Raw genomic sequence first — 20,582 nt, 5'->3', positions numbered from 1 at the left:
GGAACTCCACCACCTGTGCAACCAATTCCAATGCCTGATCACTCAAACGAAAAATATCTAGTATTGAATCTGAATCTCCATTGTCCCTCTCACTGCAGGCATGGTAGAAGAGACCAGCCTCTGCCTCATCACAACCTCCTGTCAGGGTTTGTAAAGAGCAGTGAGGTCTCCCCAGAGCCTCCTCTTCTCCAAGGAGCAGGTGCCAAGCTGCAGAACAATTTAGTGGGAACAAAAATATATACATGGCTGCTTCAGAAGGTGGGGCAGTAATCCAGCAAATATCCTGTCTCTGTTCTTTGTAATCAGAGACTTGCATTTCTCTCCCATGATTAATTTCCATTCATCCTGTGTATTTCAGAAAATAGGGACTATTATTGTCCATTATCATTTAAGATCTCTCTGTGGCTCTTTCTCTCAAAGAAGCAACTCCTTTGTTCAGCATATGTATCACCTTTGGTCTCTCACTGCAACAGTTGCTTCCATTAAGCTGTTCTCAAATTTCACCAGGGGAAATTTCACCACGAAAAATTGAAGCAAAAGCCAATTGCTGTGCACAGAAAGGTATTATTGCACACTATTACTTGCCAATGGTTTTGCACATTAGACTTACTAGTAGCTTCTTAAGCAGGTTATTTTTATAAATTCCTAGAAGCCAGACAACTAATTGTAATCAACATGGTTTGTAATTAAAGAGTGATTTGTAGGTATTTAGCTTCAGCTATTGAGATCACCTGCAGCAGAGCAAGGCATAAGGCACTAATCAAATAATCATTTAGTTTGGAAAAGACCTTTAAGATCACAGAATCAGTAAGTATCCCAAAGGAGCTGCACTACTGCTGCTGTTGTGCTGGGTGATGATGAGCTGACCTTACAGAAGGAGTCACCTATTTAAAACTCCTGTGGAGATTTCTGTCTGTGAAGGTCCAGCACAGTGCAGGTGCTTACAATAACATAGTGCTGATGGGAGCCATTGATATGGCTTCTTACTTAATTACAACCTGGATGAGCTGTGAGTACAAATACCAGCTTAGCTGTAGCTGAGTGTGAGTAAAAAGCTTGGGGGGAAGTAGCACTGAGAGAAAAGTGGAAGGTTTGTTTTTGTAGTGTTTAATGGAGGCTTCTTTTCTGTGTCAGTTAGTCTGTTGCTTTAAAGGCTATAGTTCTTTAAGTTTTACTGACTTGAGAAAGAACCCAAAGTTTTGGTGAGTACTTTTGAGGTTTTTCCACGCTGGCTTTTGTGCTGATTTTAGCTGCTTCTTTACCTGTATCCTGTATTCTTGTTCCCTGTCTGAGCATGTAATGTAATTGCTGAAGGAATGAGCCTCCTGTTATCATCTTAAGGTATAAGGCATGTTCAGACAAGTTTTGCTGCCTTAGTTACCACAGGAAAAGCTTCTATTAGGTCTAATGCAGTATCTTAGGGTATCTCTTTACTCTCTGTGTGTCCCTAAGGTACTTGAGTGAAAAAGAGCCTGTGGAAATAACCTGCTTTCTTAGGATCAGGTTGTGTATCCTACTGCTCCTTGGTTAAGTGAAGGTGTTCTCCTGGTTGTCTTTTCTCCACATGTGAGTACACACATGCCCAGCAAATCTCTCTCTATGTTCTGCACTTATAGACTGGGCTGTTTTGCAATGTTTCTGCAGTTATATGCTATCTTTAATGTTTGCAGTAGCAGAGCAGTATGTGACTGAGATGTTCTGTATTTTGCCTGGCTTCTTAAAAACACAAATCCCTTTGCAGGTGGTGCCATTTTCACATCTGCTGTTTGATCATGTGGGTGCCAGTCCATGTATAGTAGCATAACTTGGCTGTAGTATTGACTCCTGCTAGTGCTCTACTCTGTAATATTCCTGGCACCACCTGCTTGTGGAAGATACTAATGTAAATCATTGTTGTTGTGTGATGAGAGGCTTTAAACACTTTAATTTAGAAAAAATGACACAGAAAAGCCTGAGTGATTATATTCTTGGAAACACAAGATTTTCTTTTGATTCCTATTTAAAAAAAAAATCAATAATGTTATTTGTGAGCTATGTTCTGTACATAACAGAAGGTAGTTGGTTGGTTTTTTTTAAAGTTATACCAAAGTTGTAGATCAGCAGATGCTGCAGCTGTCTGCCTTGGGGATGCAATAAGAGCAGTATTCCCATGGGTAGTTCTAGCTCAGATGTTTGAACTTACACTAGAAATGCAGCGTGTATTGCTGTTGTAACAGAAAACTCCCTTATATGCCAGAGGGGTATGTTGTATGTAATACAACCCCAAAGAGCGGATAATCTTTCCTGTCCTACTGTTTAGGGTGTTGACACTCTGGGAAGATGTAGTGTTAATGCATAAGATAATGCCTTCTGTACTTCTGCATATCCATCCTCAATGCAGGATATGTGGGCATAAGGTCTATTTAAAGGAGAAAGAGTTAAAATGCAAATAGTTTTCTGTGACACTGGTGTTTGTCAACAGAGGAAACCCACTGTGGGCACAACCTCCCTCTGGAGAACCTGGCTGTATCATCCATTAACTCCTTTGCAGGGTATCAGGAGACTCTCCCAAGAGCACTTCAAGGACAAAGATTTGTAATCGAGCAGCTGTGAGAGTAGGATGCTGTGGAAGTACAAAACATGTTGTTCTGTTATGCAAACTGTCTTTGTGTAAGATAAGAAAGTTCCGGTAGGTAACTGGAGCTGGGTATGGGAATTAAGGCTGGAATTGAATGATTTGTCTTGGAGTGTGTAAAGTAAACAATATATAACCAGGAGGAACCAAATAATTATGGAGTGTCTGAAGCAGCTCTTGCAGGGTAAAACCTTTCAAGGCCACCTGCACCATATCAGTAATACCACATAAGGCTGAGATTACCAAGGTAACGATATCAGAATTGTCAGGCTTAATTATGGATGTGGCAAAACTGAGGAAGAAATAATCTGGGTGGATTGGCTGTTTGGGAGGAGACTGAGGTAAAGAAAGCATGAACGTGGCAGAAAAAGTGGATCCTGAAATTAGAGAGTAATGTATAAAATGAGACAAAAGTGAGATCAGCTGACTGAAGGATTGCAGGTGTCTGGATGATAGCAAAGCCTGAGGACTCAAGCTCACAGGAATGCTGAAGTGATGCTCCTTGAACAACCTGCTGGACTCTACATCAGGTCTATCCTGGAAAGAATTGTTGTGGGAGGGCAGAGCAAAGTGGGGTAGATGTGCATCCTAGTGCTAAGTGCTGTGGGAGGGAAGGGTGACTCAACAGCATCATGTGTGGTTCGTAAGACTTCATTAGTAGCTTCATAGCTGTGTGCAAAGTGGTATAAATAGCCCTGAGATGCTACTGGTGCATTAATGAGATTATTGGCTGTTTAGTTGACTTATTGGTGTGCTTGGTACAATTAGTGCCCTGAGTCTGTTCCCTCAACACTGTAATATGAAGGGGAATAGTTGGGCAGAAGTCACAGCTGAGGGCTCAACCAGGACCTTCTCATTTGGAAGCTTGACCTACCTGGTACTGAGATCTTTTCTTTGAAGAACATGTGTGGATGGAGATGATGGGTATCAGATGAACTCTTGAGTGAGAGGAGGAGCAGGTCTATGGAGGCTGTGTTTTAACATGGAGGGGATCCTAACGACTGAATGTTATGACATACACATTAAAATATGCTCAACTAAAAAAAAAAAAAACAGTAGTGTCCAGATACACAGCTGCATCTGGGAAAGGGTTTAAATGAGAAATAACATGGTGGCTGGGATACTGAGACATGGGACACAGATTTGAACCTCAGGTGAGGAAGACATCTGATGTAAAAGGTGCCTGCAGTGGTTACTGGGAAGATAGGAATGGTGGTGGTGGAAGCTTTAATAACACAGGAATTAGGCTAAGCTGAAAGGAGAATGTGTCAGAAAAAGAGAAACTGTGGAGTATCTCCAAAATGTATCCTCTGGTGCAGCAGATGCATGCCCAGGGAGAGGCTGAATAGGTGACAGTGTCAGGATCACCTTGGCAGCAGCAGGGATGTTTTCTAGAGCCTTGCCTGCTGATGCAGTCACCCTATGGTAACACTCATCATGTTTTATTCTTGGTGGCACAGCTGTTCCAGAGCTGCTGTGTTACCCAGCAGCTGCAGTCAGAGTAGGAATGGCTGCTCCAAACCTCTCTGTCACCAGTGAGTTGCATTTGACTGCTATTTGAGCAGAGTTATACAGGAAGGTGGTTTTTGGATGACGGCTGTCAAGTAAAGACTTGCTCTGCAATGACTTGGCCATTTCCTGGTGTTTTGATTTCATACAGAGTCTGGGCTTTGCACAGACCTCAGAAACAAATGCCAGACCCACACCAGACTTCAGTGCTTTCTGGGAATGTTGCTTTGAATAGCTGAAATGGATCTATTCCCTCTTCAAAGGGCCTCTGTAAGGGTTGACTGACTGTAGTATGCATTAGCTGCTATTTCCAGAGTTACCAATGCCAGCTGGAGCTCTTTTCTTCATGGTGCACTAGTAACAGCAGGGTGAGACTGGTGTCTTCTGGCTTCAGTAGTTAAATTCTCCCCTTGGCTGAGCTGAAGGGATTGTGCATGGAGCTCTTGTATCAGCTGTGCTTGTGGTATTCTTCCAGTTGGCTTGGGCAGTGAAGTAATTCCTGATATAGAAAGGAGGTGAGAGGAAACAGGGTCAGAGCCCCAGCACTGCTGGGGGAGTTCCTCAGACTGGGTTAGTGATGTGTGGAGGCTTGTTCTCTACAGCACTGATTTGTATTGCTGTTAATCACTGCTCTGTGCTGGTACCTTGAACTGGGTGTGATGCAGTCACCCCTTGTGCGAGTATTTAACACTTCTTGGAGTACTTTCCTGGGGCTGATTTTCTCTTGCAGAGTGTACCAAAATGTGGTGCTATTTTATGTTTGGGGGGTGAGTGGGTTTCTGTTAAAAATTCAAGTTTTTCCATTATTTAGCAGCACTAGTATGGGAATCTGGTCCTCTAGATAAAAATGAAGGCCTGAAAAGGCCCAGCTTTTAACAAGCTTTTGCATTTTCCTGGAATTCCTGCGTTGCTGCCAGGCATGTCTGGCTAAGAGAAAGCATCCCATTTAGGAAGGCAGCCAGGTGCCTCTGTCCTAAGGATCGGTACTGCTGGTGGAGGATCAAAGTTACTGTGTTGTGGCTTTTTGTGTACTGCTTTCTCACCTCCCCAAAAAGTACTTGGGAGTCTTCTCCTGGATAAGTTTTATTGAAAAGACTTCAAACCAGGCATGACCTTAACCTGGCAATAAAGGGATAGAAGTGATAAGGAAAAATATGAAACTGCTTTGTCGTGATCTTCTCCCACGCACTATCTCCAGCTACCAGGATGCTGGATAAGTGTGTGGGACTGACACCAGAGTGATGGAGGACAAACCTTGGCTTAATAAAAACATTCAGTTTTAACTTCTCACTGTAAGCAGTCCTTGAAGCTGTTTTTTTTTTTTTTTCTTTTTTAAAAGGCTTTACCAAAGCTTTGTAAGGTGGTAACAATTCTGCAGACTCTGCTTGAAATGGGGGGACTTACTGGAAATAACTCATTACTTCTTCATCCTCTTGGCTGGGGGAAATTGGCGCTTTTGCAGTATTCATCCCTGTACCCTTGGGAGTTGTTACAGGGCAATGGCAGGAGATCTGTGGTTTTTTGTGGGGTGGGGGAGGAGGTGGAGGTCAGGAAAAAAGCTAGAATAGTCTGAAAGCTTGAGTTCTCGAGCAGAGGAAAGGGTAACTTAATGGTATCTTCATTTGTGAGCTGATCACAGAGCTATGGAATGAGGTGAGAATAGTCTGGGTTGAGTGTTACAGTAAATTAGATGGTCATGTCCTCTCCCATGGGCCCAATGTCTCCACAGTTGTGTTGGCTTGCAGCATATTCCCTGAGGCAGTATCTAAACCCATCCAAACTGCCTGCCTGACCTGGGGACCCTGCTTCTGCTGGACAGAGGACTTGGTGAAACCAGACTCTCCAGACAGGTGAAATATTTGTATGAAGATTCACATGTTGGGTATTGTGGCACAGCTGTGTGTTGGTACTGCCCATGATACAGGCAGGCTCACTTCAGACTCTCTCCTACAGAATGTGAAGTCTGGCATGAATTTAATATTTACTTTTTTCTGTTTTCTGTAGCTCACAGTGGTATCTTGTGTTCAAGAAATACCTAAAAAGAAATCTCACCAAATTCAAAGCTAGCCAAGGTGATAGTAAATCTCTACTGCCCTGAGATGTTCAGAAAAACCATGGTCCCCTGTGTTTTTAGCAGGTAATTTCTGCTGCTTTAGATACTAGGAAAGCTCTACCAGACTTGGGCATTTCTGTTTTGACTAGTGGTGGTTTCATCACCTGTAGTAACTGAGAGGACTGAAACAAAAGCTTCTCTTATCAAATGTCCTCTCTAGTTTTGTATTGCAAACATTGCTTGGTTGCTCCATAGCAACTCTATGTGGGGCAGCTGGTGTGAAGCACACTTTGCTTGGCAGGCCTTTTTTTGGGAGCTGTGGTGTCAGTCCCCTTGACCTCCACTGAGATGTTTGAGGAGGGAAAGGCCCTGCCAGATGACTGGGCCAGTGGGTAAGGGAATTGCTGGAGTCAGCTCTGGCAAGTCTGGGAATAGTCTGCAGTATCGTGTTCTCACCAAGAAGAGATGACAATCTTACGTTAATTTTCTGTGACCATCTTTGGACTTTTCTCTTCTTTTTGTTGTGCCTGGTGTCTCATTCAGCAACAGCCAAGTGGGATCTGAACCCTTTTCCAGCAAGGTCAAAACTGCTGGAAAGGCTTAAAAGGAGAGGCTGCCTTGTCTCTTGCTGTGTTGGCCCCTTGTTTTTCCCTGTTGCCAACTACTGCTCTGGATGCCCTGGCATGGGGAGGCTTGGCTCCCAGGCACAGCCTGCTGTCTGTCCATCCAGGCTTTCTGTCTGTGCCACCAATACCTGGCATGTATTGATGGATGTCAGTGGCTCTCAGGAGCAGGCAAGCATTTAGCAGAGTTCAGCTCAGGCTTTAAGGTCTGCTTTGCCTGTTCCTGCTCAGGACATTCAAGTGCTCAGTTACAGATGTGGTGATTTTTAATTTTTTTTTTTTCCCCAAGGGATAACAGAGCTTGAAGGTGGAGCAAAGGAGGGTGGTAGTCTGAAGAGACAGATCAGCTAGGATCCCCTCTCCCTTTCTGGTCCTGTAGTTGGTCCTGAAGAGTTGGAGGCTGTCACATATTTACTTCCAAGACCAGGCCAGCCTCTGGCTGCTGGTACTGGAGAAACAAGAGAAGTAAGAGCAGGTGGATCATAGCATGGTTTGAATTGGAAAGGACTTAAAGATTATCCAGTTCTAACTTCTCTGCCATGGGGAGGGGCACCTTCCACTAGACTAGAGCTCTCAGAGCCCCATCAAGTCTCCCATGGAATGCTTCCAGGGATGGGGCATCTGCCCAGCTTCTCTGGGCAGCCTGCTCTGGTGCCTCACCACTCTCACAGTAAAGAATTTTAATTTCTAATATTCAATTCGAATTCACTCTCCATCAGTTTAAAACTATTCCCCTCTGTCCTATCACTGCTTGCCCTTGTGTAATTCTCTTGCCAGCCTTCTTGGAGGCCCCCTTTAGGCACTTTAGGTGCTATAAGGTCTCCTTGAGAAGAGGAAGAGGAGAAGGAATTGGACTCCTTCTTCAAGTGGTACCACTTGATGTTGGTGTTTGGAGTCGGTTTTCTTAAGCATCTGATTAATGATGCCTTCCAGCCATCAGATGGCCTGACAAATGATCACCTTCTGGGCAAACCCTGTTTTCCCTGCAGCAGTGTCTGCTTTTACTTCCTGGTAACTGAGGGATTGGGTCGGGCAAGCTGGTACTGGTGTTCTCAAAGCCCTTTTCTCCTGTACACGTGGATTTGTCATGCTGTAGCTCAGCCTGAAGGTCGGTATGAACAACAGGCAATTGTGTAATGGTGGGGTAAATCGCATTGTCAGCCCCTGGGGGCACCAGGGTGCTGCTCTGCAGGGGCAGGGCAGGAGCATTGTGCCTCCTGCATACCAAAACCTTGTTGCAACACACCCGAGCATTCGGAGCAGTGCAAGCCAGGAGCTGGGGCTCGGTGCCTCCGCAGGTAAGACTGTGGCTGGGCAGTCTGAGAGCTCTGTGCTTGGGAGCAGGCAGGGGCAGGGCAGCAGCTGTGCAGGGGGGGCTGGCAGAGGCCACCCAGTCAAGGCTTGCCCTGACAGGTTTGCAAACTTCCTCCGGGGCTGGAAGTCTTGTGTAGGCTGTCAACACACTCCCCCCCGGGTGATCTGCTTCCAGGGAAATGTGTTGGCTTCTGTGGTAGGGCATGTGATAATGCTGCCCTGAAGCACTTCTAGCCCTGCTTAATCCTCATCTTGTTTCCCCTTCTTATCTGTTCAGTTTGCTTCCTCTTGTGGGTCATCCTGATTGTCTTCTCCTTCTGTCCTAAGACACGAGCTTGTTCCCCTTATCTTTCTTCAGTGTAAAATCAAAGCAATTAGTAGCTGTGCTCAGGCTGCCTTGTGATTAAACCCCCAGTGATTTAGATGGCCTGTCAGTCCTTCTCCTTGCAGCTGCCAGGAAGACCTGGGAGCAATGATGCTGACAGCCAAAATGCAGGGTGCTACAGAAGCTTTTGAGCAAGAGCTGGTCATCAGCTAGATGTGAACAGCTTCTCCAGAGTGGTTCTTAACTGGCTTGGAGCAGCACACTGACCCAACAGAAGGGGTGTAAGCTGGGCTTGCTTTATTTCATATGATGGATGCAATGACTGCACACTCTCTGTGCAGACCACTTGCTCTGAAATACAAGCACTTTACAAAGTGTGGATCTCAAAAGGAATGCATGAATGAGCTACTTAAAGAGATGCTGAGACTGGTTTTCAAGATGAGACCATTTATTCCACGTGCCCACTTTATGCTGCCATTGACATACAACACCCCTTTGGATTTTTGTGGTCATTCTGAGCAAGTTAGGCAAGTAGGTTGTGAACTTTGTTTCATTTCCTCCTATCTGAGGGGGTGATGGTTGTGATGGGCTTTGTCTCCAAGGCTGCAAGTCTTGTTTAAGGGTGCTGCCTAGTCTTGACTGAATATTCCAGTGCTGTTTTGCTGTTCCCTTTGTGGAGTGTAGGCGTCTACCCCTGAACCCATGGCAAAAAAAAAGGCTTGAGCTAGTTAATGTACATTATGAACCTCTAGGAAAAGGAAGAACTTGTGCTAGCTAAAAAGAAAAAAAAAAAACATTTTGCAGTACCCAGCGTTGATTGTGTCAGGCAACTCTTAGGGGACAGCTGAACTTTCATCTCTCTTTCTTGGTTAACACCTGTGGGAGAGGCAACTCTAGTTAAGGCAAGAAGAGCCCATAGGATCTGAACTCTGTGGGGAAAAAAAATCTAGTTTGCTGCCTATAGTCCTATGCATGATCTTTTCTTGTCTCTGATAGCAAACTCTTCTTAAAAAAAAAAAAAAAAAACAACAACCCTATGCTATATACAGCTTCCTTTCTGGCCCTAGGGGAGACAATAATGAGTCATGGGAGGACATTGCTTCATGCCCTGGAGGGTGCTTGGATAACTGGCAAAGGCAGGCTAGGAGCAAATTCAGCTGTAGGTCAGAGTTGCTCAAGGTAAATGCGCACTTAAACGTGAATGGTAATTAGTGAGACCAGAAGGAGAAACCTGCACATGAGAACTTGTCAGAGGAAGTGTAGATGTGCCTGGATTTTGCTCTAGAAATAAACAAAAGGTACAGCTCTTGTTTGCTTATCAGAGTAAAAGCAGGGCTTTGGGGGGATGGGGAGAGAGTCAAGGGCAGCTGAAGATCTTTTTATTTGTTTAAGATTTCCTTGTTTGGGCAGGACGGCAGTTGACATGACTGCAGCAGGGTTGGGCTGTGTTGCCTCTTTCCTTTCTTTGCCCGCTTGCTTTGTTTCTTTCCCTTGTGCCTGCCTTTCCCACTTTCATGCCTGCTCAAGGGCCTCAGCTCCTTGCAGTGTCTTGCTGCCTCCTAGCACTGCAAACACAAGTCATGAGGATATGAGGTTGGCTCTTCTGCTCTCAGTGGTCTTTATGTCAGCTTGTTCTCGTCTTTGCAACTCAGAAATGTGTGGGTTAAATAATGTCTTGCAGAGGAGCTAACAAGCAGTCACTGGCAATGTGGCTTACTTATTCTTGGTAGGTTACTGCTCCTGCAAGCTGTGGGGAGCTCCTTGTATTAATTATTAATTAGTTGGTATGCTTACAGTGTGAGTGTATCTCCTTATTCGCCCCAAAATGTATATATCCAGTATAAATTGATTCTCTTCCCCTTCTGTCCTCACAGCTTTTGAGACTTAGCAACTGCTCCAGAGAAGTGCCCCTTGTGTAAAACCCCAGGCTCCTGTACAATGTACCAGTCCAGCTTTGTGCCACGGGAATATTACCCAGCCATGATCCCACCTTCTGCTTATACCTACCCACCACTGCGGCCTGGGAGAGCAGAAGACACATCCAGATCTGTGATGTTCCCTCCCATCCACATGCACAACTTCTACAGTCGACCCATCACTTTTGTGGTGGACAGGAACAGCTACCCTGACTATGCAGGAGGTCAGGTGGAGTATCATCATCTCTATAGTGCCTCCAGTCCCTATATCCATCCATACCACAGCTGGCACTTCCCTCCTATGGTCCCTATCCCTATCTACAGCCCCTATGCAAACTACCATCCCTATGCTGCCTGCCAGAGGTCAGATCAGTATCGAGATAAGTGGCCAGAAGGCTTCACAATGAGAGGGGAGCTTCAATGGGGGAAGCTTGGAAAGGTGTTTGGGCCAAGGAAAGACCTCCCAGAATTTGTGAAGGATGATCTCCGGAGGGTTTATGGCACCTACCCCCGGACCAATGTTTCCATATCCTATCGGAAAGGGGAGTTCTTGGTTAAGGGAGACCCCAAGACAGAAGACCAGGAATATGCAGTGGAGAAGAAGGTCATCCAGCAGGCTGTGACCCCCAGTGCCAGTGAGGCAGATGACAGCAGCGAGGACCGGAACCGTAAGAAGAAAAAGAAACTGAGACATTGAGGGAGTCAGATACCCAATGGACTGATGCTCCAGTACCCTCATGGGAGCCAGTTGGCAGCTGGTTTTGGTGTGGTTGGCAAGTAACACAAGCAATGGATGCCACCATTCTTGTTGATTTCTTTTAACTGCTCCCCATCAACCACAATCTTATGGCAGATTTACCCTTATTGATGCATAATGCCCACCCTGTGAAGAAACCACATGACACTGGACTGTTGGGTCAGCTCATTGGTCCTGGTTTTAAAATGAGCATTTGATTTCCACTGGTTTGGTTAACTGGTCACAGCCTGGTGGGGGATCTCCAAACTGCAGCTCTTGATCAGAGAAGATGGGCCTCTTCCTACCTTGTCCAGGGGAAGGGCCTGTAAGCTGGTTCTCTTCCTGGAGCGATAAAAGCTGAATTTCCTTCAGGCTGAGGGCAGTGCAGGTCCCAGAGGACACAGGGGTTCTTTGAACACTCTGAAGAACAATTGTCTGCATGTCTTGTCACTGCTGTTTATGACCATATCATTGTGCTTTATCACCATGTGAGGCCTGTGCAGCACTTCCCTACACTCTGGTGTCCCCATCCTCTTACACTTGATAGCGTGGTGCTCATTTCTCCTGGCCACATGTCCTTATTGAAACTGCTGTTGAGGCCCTGCTCTGGGTCTGACTTGGCTCTCGTTGGAGGTGCTGGCTCTCCAATGAGGTTACTGGAGTTGTGTGAATCACAGCACTTCCATGGCTTGGTGGTTGTACTGGAAGAGCTGTGCTGGAAGTCTGGAGGGCTGTGAGGGGCTGGGTCTGACTTACTTGCAAACTTCTAAAAACTTCTACCTTTTAAATGACTATAAACAATAAAAAAAAACCAAATGCAAATGCTTATATTTCTGATTCTTAAATACCTTACATCAGTCTCTTTTGTGAACAACTTACGATCAAATCTGACACTTTGTGAAATTAGGGATGGCTTCTGCTGTGGTTCATGCCCAGCCATGGTACCTTGTCCCACTTGGCAGTATCCTGCCTTGCCCTAGCTTATTTTCTGTCAGCTTCTGTAGGGACGAGCAGGAACTTTATAAGCATACAGAAGAATAGGGGACCCTCTCTGTCACCCTCTGTCACCTCTCTGTCACTAGTCTCCTAGTCTCCCCCTGGCCTCACACATGGGAGGGAATGGGATGTTATCAATCTGCATAGCAAAGGAGAGACTGAGGGTGAATGAACTTGGAGGCCTTTGGTTGTTCTGAATTGCAATAAAGTGAAAGCAAGTGGCTTTTCTTTAATTTTTTTTTCTTCGTTGGTGCAACAGATTTTGTTTAACCAATTGCCAAAATGTCTCAGCAACTGTCTGCATTTCCCCTTCCCCATTTAGCTTCTTGGAAATGTGTTAACTCTGCTGCCAGACAAAGCTGCAAGAGGTCTGAATCAGAAAAACTGCTGTAGAAACCTTGAACCAAACTGGTGCTCTTTGGCTGTGTTGCAAACAGTGGCAGTGGGACTTGCTGAATGTGCTAGAAAAGGCCTCCATTACTGACAGCTGGCTAATAAGTTATGCTTCTGCTTACCTAGTATAGGAAAAAGGCAGCAGTTCCTGCTGGGTTGGTTGGTTGTTTGTTGAGGTTTTTTTGATCTCTTCCTTGGCTGAGCAGGCTCTCCTACCTAGCTAGGGATGTGCACTTAAATGCCTGCATTGGTGGTACACTCCCTGTCCTTCCAGCAGAAGAAGCAGCTCCTTTGGGCAGTGAAACCAAAGTTCATGCACTGGATCCTTGCACAGTGGTTCAGCACCTCAGTGGGGTGTGGGAAGGAGCTTCTTCCCCATCCCCTGTAGCTGTTTTGGGACACAGCTGAGCTGTCAGAACTGGATGCTGCCTGCCATGGGCAGGGGCTGCTTTAGGTGAGATCCTGGAAGAGGTGCAAACTAGCTCTTCTAGGCAAGGCGAGGAAGAGCATGGGGTTTGCCATATAGTGATTTTGAAATGCTACATAAATTACAAGGACTTGCACAATAAATTATCCTAAATGCCATTCCTCCAGCTGTTAGGTTCCTGGTGGCAGCATGATACCATGTTATAGTGGAAATGTCCCCAAAATCAAGGGGCACAGCCAGGCTCTCCCAGAGGTATGTGATGGATAGAGCCTGTTGCCTACACAAATACTTTCTCTAAATATGTGTTGCTGCTGGGGTCATCTCCAAAGCCCATGAGGAGACAGAGGGCATAACCCTTAACTTTACTCATCCTGTCCTGTTTATCTTCTGCAAAGTTTTGTTTGGTTTTGCTGCCTGGACTCTGAACAGGAGATTGCTGGGCACACCCAGGCTGTTGTTCTGACAATGTGTATTTTTAGCAGAGGCTCACAATTGCTTGCAGTACATCAGGAGGTAGTAATGTATTTATTTTCTAAAATTCCATTTCACTTCCAGAAGGAAGAAAACATTGTATAATTGGGTGGTTTTTTTCCTTTGGGGGAAGATGTGCCACAAACCTCTAGTAGCTCTCTGATAGCAGATATTTCTGTGGTGGCCATAACTCCCCTCCACCCCTAACCTGGTCTCTGTGCAGGAACAAAATTTACATATTCCTTGTAGGAAGAGCTCACAGTTGCCTTTTCTTCCTGAAGGTTTGAGGCTCAGTTGCTGCCCAGCTGCAGAACTGAATCCATAGGGCATTTTGGAGGCTTTAACGCCTATGGAATTCAGTTCTCAAAGCCAAGCAGCCAGTGCGAGTCAGCTTCCCCAGCTCCAGCCAGCTGTGTCTCCATCTGCAAGGGGGGAAAAAATAGCAAAGAGCTCATCATATCTTTGACACAGGGCAGGCACTGAGCTGACACAGATTTTTGCAACTGGGAGCTGCCACAAGGAGAAGACTCTGGCACCTCTCACCCCAGAAGAGGCACAGACAGACGCAGCTTTCTTTGGAAACTTTGCTCAAGTTGGCTGGCTCTTTTTTTTTCCCACTGCTTCAACATATGCTGTTTGGAGTCACTGCAAAATTTCAGGTCAGCCCTGAGCTCTGCAAACCTGCTAGAGCTGTAAGAGAAACACCATTTCTGCCACCTAGGACTGGTATTGGCAGGTGTGTTGAGAACCCCCTATGTATTTGCTCTGTGTGCAGGTGTCACACAACCCTTGGTCTAAACTGCTCTTCCTAAACGCTCTTTCCTCAGTGTGTGTGTCTGAAAAGGGGCAAGCTGTGCCAAGGGGATGCTTAGTCCTATAAGAGCAGCTCAGCACTTCGAGGCACTGACCCTCTGCTCCATTCATACTGAAACCAGTGCCCACAGGAAACCCTTGAACTGGGAGGTGCCAGCTGAGGGCAACGGTTTGTGCAGCAGGTGCTACCATGGGTGGACCATGAGGTGCAGGGGCTTTCTGCCCATTTGGAAGTGGGAAGGGACACAGGGTAATTCTGTATAGAGTGAAAGACCTTTTCCAGATAACTCAGAGTGGATTCAGGGAGGGACTGGTCTCCATCTGGGTTAACCTGGGACTTGCTGGTGCATCCCAGAACTATATACATGCCCTTTGCTGCCCACTGCCCCCACCCTCTGGTTTGGGCTGCAAAGCTCACATGCATGGAGGGGCAGACTTGAGGGACAGACGGGGATCCCCCTGAGCACCCACAGAGCTGCTGATGCTGCCAGCAGCTTTGGGCAGCCTCACCTCTCGGTAAAAGTTCACTTTCAAACCTGGGGACTGAGCTAATGGCTGAAAAGCTTTTTCTTGGCTCAGCAATATTTGGCACAGTTGTGATGACAGTGGCTCAGGCAGGAGTAAGCACCAGGAGAGGATTCCAGCCCTTTGCCTGTATGTCAGCAGAAGAGACGGGAAATGACACACACCACTTTGGAGCATGGCAAAGATTTCAGTGGGGGAAGCACTGAGCAACTGTTGCACGAGCAGTGAACTCCAGGATTGCACAACTGCTGGCCCCGGGCTCTATTTTAATCCCTCCGCTGGGAATTACAGTTCAGTTGGGGCAGCATGAACTCACCATCCTGATGCACTAGCAAGGCAGCCAAACCCTGTTGCAAAAGCTGAGGAATTCCAGGCTGAAAGTGCCAGCTCTGGTGTATCCCAGGGACCACGTGCAGCAGTACCACAGGGGCTGCCTGGAGGGGCAGCAGTGGAGGGAGATGGGGTAAAGCAGAGCTTACACCAGGGTCCCCACCCTGCAGCAGGTGGTCAGGGTTAGAGAGTCTTCAATAGCTCTGAGCTCCTCAAACTCTCATCTCCTTCTTCCTCCTCCTCCCCTTGCTCTGCAGGCAGCCACCCGTGCAATCCAGTGGGCAGGAAGGCAGCCTGCCAGAGACATTGCAGCCATGTGGAAGCACCTGCCAGCCTGAAATGGTTGGTAGGGTTGGGATGCTTTGGGGCTGCTTGTTGTCCATCTCATGCTCAGGGGGATGTTACCCTGCATCCAGTGGATGGAAAACCTTTGTATTTTATTTTTTAAGATGTAAAACTCTCCTCTGAGGCATTTGCTTCACATAATTGATGGATGTCTACTGTTCAAAGTGCCATCCATATGCCTTCAGCCCTCTGCTGCTCTAAGCAACCATTGCTTTCCGAAACTGAAAGGTGCAGGGCAAGGAAAAGCCTTCCTCCTCATCTTCCTCCGTGGGCTGATTTGCAAAAAAAGGGGAAGGGTTTCAAGCAGACAGGCAGGTGAGCAGGATGGAGGTCAACACCAATAAGCCTTCCCTCATAATCCTCCTTCCCTCGCACCATGGCCCAGGGAGGTGATGTGGGTGCTGGGGCTGAGTTGGACAGCCCAGCAGCCATCTGGCATGAACTCCCACATGCCCCATGTCCCACCCTCCCCAGCATGGGGCAGGGACAGCTCCAGCATGATACTTTTGCCATCCTACCTGTGGGTGCTGGGACTGGGCACCCCATTGCCAAAATGCACCAGAAACAGTTTGGTCCAAGTGCATTGGAAAGCCCCATGGGAGATCAGCTGGGAAAGAAATGATTCAAATGCAAACTCAGACAAGCTCCAATTCTGATTTCATTCCTGGCTGCTCCTGTAAGCAACATGCCCATGGCATGGCATCCACAGCACAACACATGCTCTGCTTTTGCTCCTTGGTTTTCCTGACCCAGCTTTGTCCTGTATTCATTCACCCAGGCAGGGCCAGGGCTGGATTTGGCCCTGTGTATTTGGGATTATCCCAAGACCGTAGGGGGTCTGCACTGAAGTGGGGTGCCAGGTAATACCTGGAAGAGCAGGCATGAATGGAGATATGGGAGCCACCTCAGTGATGGGTATTTTGCTGGTGTGAAGGTGCCCTGCCCTCACCTGACCCTGTGTTTCTGGAGGCTGTGTCAGGGTCAGACTGCAGCACTGCACTGTGGGGTGACCATTGCCCCAGCTCAACCCCGGGGAATTGCATCAAGCCAGCTGCCACCTTTGCAGGTGGGGTTTCATAGCCCCACTGCAACCTGCCTCCCCTGACCTTGGAGCTGGAGCCCTTGGCCAAATGCTGAGAGCTCCTCAAGGCTCCTGACCTCAGCCCAAAATGATGGTGAGTCGAGAGACACTGTGACAATCAGGTGCCCAGGAGGATACTGGTGCTGTGGGGCTTTCTCTGTGGAGCACAGCAGAAATGGCCACATGAGCAGATTTCCCCACGGCAAGCCCCGCTGGAGGCGATGGGAGGACACAGAGAAGTAGAAGCTCACTCATGGCCAGCTCTGCTGCTGGAGAGCTGCGCCGCAGCAGCTCAGCCCTGAGCTGCCAGAGGCACTGCGCTCTTTCTGCCCTTCGCTCTCCGCTCCCTCCCTCCCGTGGCTCCATGGACAGGCTGGAGCTCTGCCCTGTCCCTCGCTCCTGGGGGAGACAAAGCACAAGCCACTGCTCCAGAGGGGACGTGACTCCCAGGCAGCTCCAGCGCTTAGAGGTTAATGATTTATTGCTTTATGTCTTAAAAAAAAACAAAAAAAAAAAAAAAAAAAAAACAAAAAAAACCCCACAACAAAACCAGCAGCGCCCTCCTTTTGGCATTTGCAGCTAATTATCCCGGGAGTTACTGATTAGCTAGGACGTGCCTAGGCCCAAGCAGCGGAGTCCTGTGGGTGCTGCACAGCCACCGGCACCGCGCTGACATGGACATGGTGGCTGCAGCATTATTCCAGGGAGTTTCACTTTGTCTTCCCGGGAGCATGCCCCCCGCCGTTTAAAGTATGAGAAGCGTGAGTCCAGCTTTGCAGGTTACCAAAAAAGCTGCGGGTAGAAGTGAAGATGCTCGTGCACACACACGGTGTCCGGCACCTCCTGTCCCGCTCCCCGCAGCCGCGGGCGGGTGCGCTGCCATCAACCGCGAGACGTCACCGCGTCCCCGCCGCTCGGCACGGCCAGAGCCGCCCTCTGCAGCGCCCGGGCTGCGGCTCCGTGGGGAGAGCAGCAGCCAAGAAATGCCCTCATTGCAGCCACAGCGGTCCCCCCGCTCCGGCGCGGACCCTCCCTTGACCCCGGCACTCACCCGACAGCTCCGGCTCCCGTCGAGGCGGGTCTGCGGGCGGCGGGGCCGCAGGCACCGTTAAATATTGCAGCCGACTTACTCACTCACTTCTCTTCCTGGACGGCAGCGCAGAGTTTCCACCCACTTCTTTCACCTTTGGTTTCCAGGCTTTCTGAGAAAAGGGGAAGCCGTGGGAGGGAGCAACCGGCATCCCCGTGCCAGGGCCACGGCCCCCAGCAGCCTCTCCTTCCCGGGAAGGGGCGGATGCCAGAGGGGGCCGCTTTCCCGGGAAATTGCGGCGTGGCTGGGAGTGCCTTGTGCCCGTGGCCCAGCACTCCACGACCCTCTTGGGTTAGGCAGATTTTCCTCTCCAGCCAAGTGGAGGGGGCACCTGAGTGCTGCCTCCCTGCACAAGCTCAAGGGTGGCTGCTTGACCAGCTCAGCCTCCTCCTTTGGGAGTGAAAATCCCCCCGGGACTCAGACATACCTTGGCCTCACCCCACCAAAACCCATTCAGTTCCTCTAATGCAGTGCCTCTGCAAGTGGGGACAGCGCCAGAGTTGGGGTGACATACACATCACTGACACCTGTGATGAGCTGTGTCCGTCCTCAGCCCACAGAGCCCTGCCAGTAGCAGGTGCTGCCAAGGGCCTGGGAATGTGCCAGCCAGTATTCTCTTCCACAGCCAGTGTTTCATCCAGTAGCACGCCCATTGGCACCACATGGAGCTGGCTGCCCTCTCTGGGGACATTGATAGATGATGTTCCCTGGGACATAAAGCCTCTGCTAGCTACTGCCAGCTCTGGAGGGTTAACACATGTATCTGATGAGACTCCTTTTTCTTAAAAAGTAGTCTTTTTCTTAAGGTCCCATTCTCACTGAGCATTCTGTCAGTACCACCAAACGCACAACCATTGTTTTTGCTCAGAAGTGACGTCAGGTCCCTCGGGGTTTCTCTCTGCCAGCAGTCTGGAAATGAAAATCTGGGCCCCAGCACTGGCTGTAGCACTGAGCTGATGGTGGGGTGAGCACCACTGCTCCTTCTGTGCCATGGTGAACAAACCCAGAAATAAACTGGCAAATCAATTGATGGGGGATGGCGAGATGCCTCACATGCCTGGCTGCCTGCACTGCCCTGCCCAGGCTCGACAGCTGCCCCACAGGTGCAGATAAAATTTACAGAGTGATTTTGTCTTTTAGGAGCTGCCATAATGTTTCTGGAGTGGGAAGCACCTGGAAGGCTCTGTCATGGAGGTGACCAAGCTGCAGCCACCGTTTTATCAATGCAAGTCCTCAAAGCAGGCAACATCAGCAATTCCGGGCCTCGCAGTGTATTTTCAGGTGTTCAGGTGTGATTTGGCTGCACACCACAACTTTGCATGACTGCCACTCTCTGCCCCTTAGCTCCATCAAGGGGCTGGACAGGAACATGTCTGTGACCTGAAATATCTCTGATTTCTCAAGGCGGGGCTGCCCTCCTGCTCACCTGCTGCAGTTCCACCCAAACATGACACAGCTTACAGCACCCAGCACTCCCTCCCCACAGCTATCACTTTTGGCAGCTCTCAGTGCCGCTCTGGAGGTCTGGAGATCTCCCTGTTCCTTTCTTGCTGCCTGCTCAGTTCTTCCAAGGCAGCAGTGCAGCATCATGGCTGTGACACTGATGTCCCCATTGGGAATGGGGCCTGGCCAAATCCCTCCCTAGCACTGGCTGCATTGCTTGTCCTTGACCTTGGACATCCCTCTGGCCACTGCTTCTGATACCTTCTGCAGGACAAATCTTGCCCCCAGAAGGATTATCCTCCTTCTCAGTACCATGGCTGGCTTGGCCACTTCTTTGCACCCTTCTTGGCACATGGGTACCCCCATGCTCCATATGTGTCTGCCTGCTGGGAAGGGTCTGGTGAGCTCCTGAGTTGGAAAACCACTGGGTAACAGGGGAAGGAGCAAAGAAGCAAGCAAGAGAGAGACACAAGTAGGGCAAACAGGGAAGTCACTGCAGGCCTGGTGCCAAGGGGATGGGCATCAAGGCAGCTCAGACCCTGCACGGGTGGGAGGAAAGGAGTGCACACTTTTTCTGGTGAACAACTTTGCCAGCTCCCACGATGCAGGTTGTGGAAGGAAGAGGAGGAGGAATGTGCTTGGAGTTGGAGTGACTGTCTGAATCCCAGTTTTGGTAGGTCTGGTTAGCAGAGGTGAGGGAGCAGAAGCAATCTCTGGGGTCACACTGCAGCATGCAGGACCCACCCTTTCCCCATGACATTGGCACACGTGGGACCTGATGCTGTTCCTAATCCCCATTTCTCCAGATTCCCCCAGTCTCCTTCAGCCAAAGGCAGCAGGTGTGAGTGAGGAGCAGCCTGGCCCAGCCCCCTGTGGAAGGACAATGGCTTGGCATTTACTGGGGGGAAGTGGGAGCTTCCTGCAGCCTCACTGTGCTGGGAGCATGGCTAGACACAAGGGGCTTGCCCTTGTTGGGGGGGTCCTGTGGGAGAGGAGGCTGGGGAACTGCCTCTGCAAGGCTGGGACTTCACCCTGGGGGGAGAAAATCCACCTTCTTCCTCTGGGGAAGTGGCAAAGGAAGAGAGCAGCTGGCCTCTCCTACCCATCCAAAGAAATTAGGTTGAAATCCCCCACCTTTGATCTTCTGTGACTGCAGAGAAAGCCATGCAGCAGGACCAGGGTGTGGTTTAGGGCTCAGAAATAAGCCAGCAATTAGAACACCTCAGCGTTATTGCTGAAAGCAGAAAGTAGCCCTAGGGAAGGGCTGATGTGTGCTTTCTGAGCGCCTGAGCCCCACGGCTCTGTGGGGTTTAGGATAAAAGCTGATGCAGCTGCTCCTTGCCCCGGGGCAGGACACTGGAAAGAGGATCAGTGAAATGTCTGCAGCCTCCAGGAGTGGCCCAGTGGCAGCCACTGCCTCTGGGGCTGGAGTGGGACAAGGGCTTTCATGGCTATCTGAGGTGGTCTCCTCCTGGGAGATCCAATCTCCTGCCGGGAGATTGCTCTAGGCTGCAGCCCCAGGCTGTGCACAGCAAGAGAGATGTGGCTGGAGGCACTGGAGGCAACAGCCACTGTTTG

General features: G+C 48.8%; 1 protein-coding gene across 2 annotated transcripts; it reads left to right on the top strand.

Moving 5' to 3' along the window:
- Positions 1–1,400: 1,400 nt before the first annotated feature.
- CUNH10orf95 (chromosome unknown C10orf95 homolog) lies at positions 1,401–11,981 on the top strand. 2 transcript variants are annotated; one of them, XM_071446291.1, is made up of 2 exons: positions 1,401–1,566; positions 10,313–11,981. In XM_071446291.1, exon 2 carries the CDS (start codon positions 10,377–10,379, stop codon positions 11,049–11,051), a length of 675 nt encoding a protein of 224 aa, XP_071302392.1. In that variant the 5' UTR covers positions 1,401–1,566; positions 10,313–10,376; the 3' UTR covers positions 11,052–11,981. The 2 variants fall into 2 exon arrangements, with proteins under 2 accessions (XP_071302392.1, XP_071302393.1); XM_071446292.1 differs by lacking the exon at positions 1,401–1,566 and adding an exon at positions 2,961–3,144.
- The last annotated feature ends 8,601 nt before the right edge of the window (positions 11,982–20,582 follow it).

The sequence above is a fragment of the Agelaius tricolor genome, unplaced genomic scaffold (assembly GCF_023055355.1).
Source record: "Agelaius tricolor isolate 1412-34295 unplaced genomic scaffold, bAgeTri1.0.p SCAF_22, whole genome shotgun sequence".
In the NCBI taxonomy this organism is placed as follows: Eukaryota; Metazoa; Chordata; class Aves; order Passeriformes; family Icteridae; genus Agelaius; species Agelaius tricolor.
This window is presented reverse-complemented; position numbering and strand designations above follow the sequence as displayed.

Excerpts from the sequence above, each read along its gene's own strand:
- CUNH10orf95 (XM_071446291.1), top strand. The coding sequence starts at position 10,377 with ATGTACCAGTCCAGCTTTGTGCCACGGGAATATTACCCAGCCATGATC.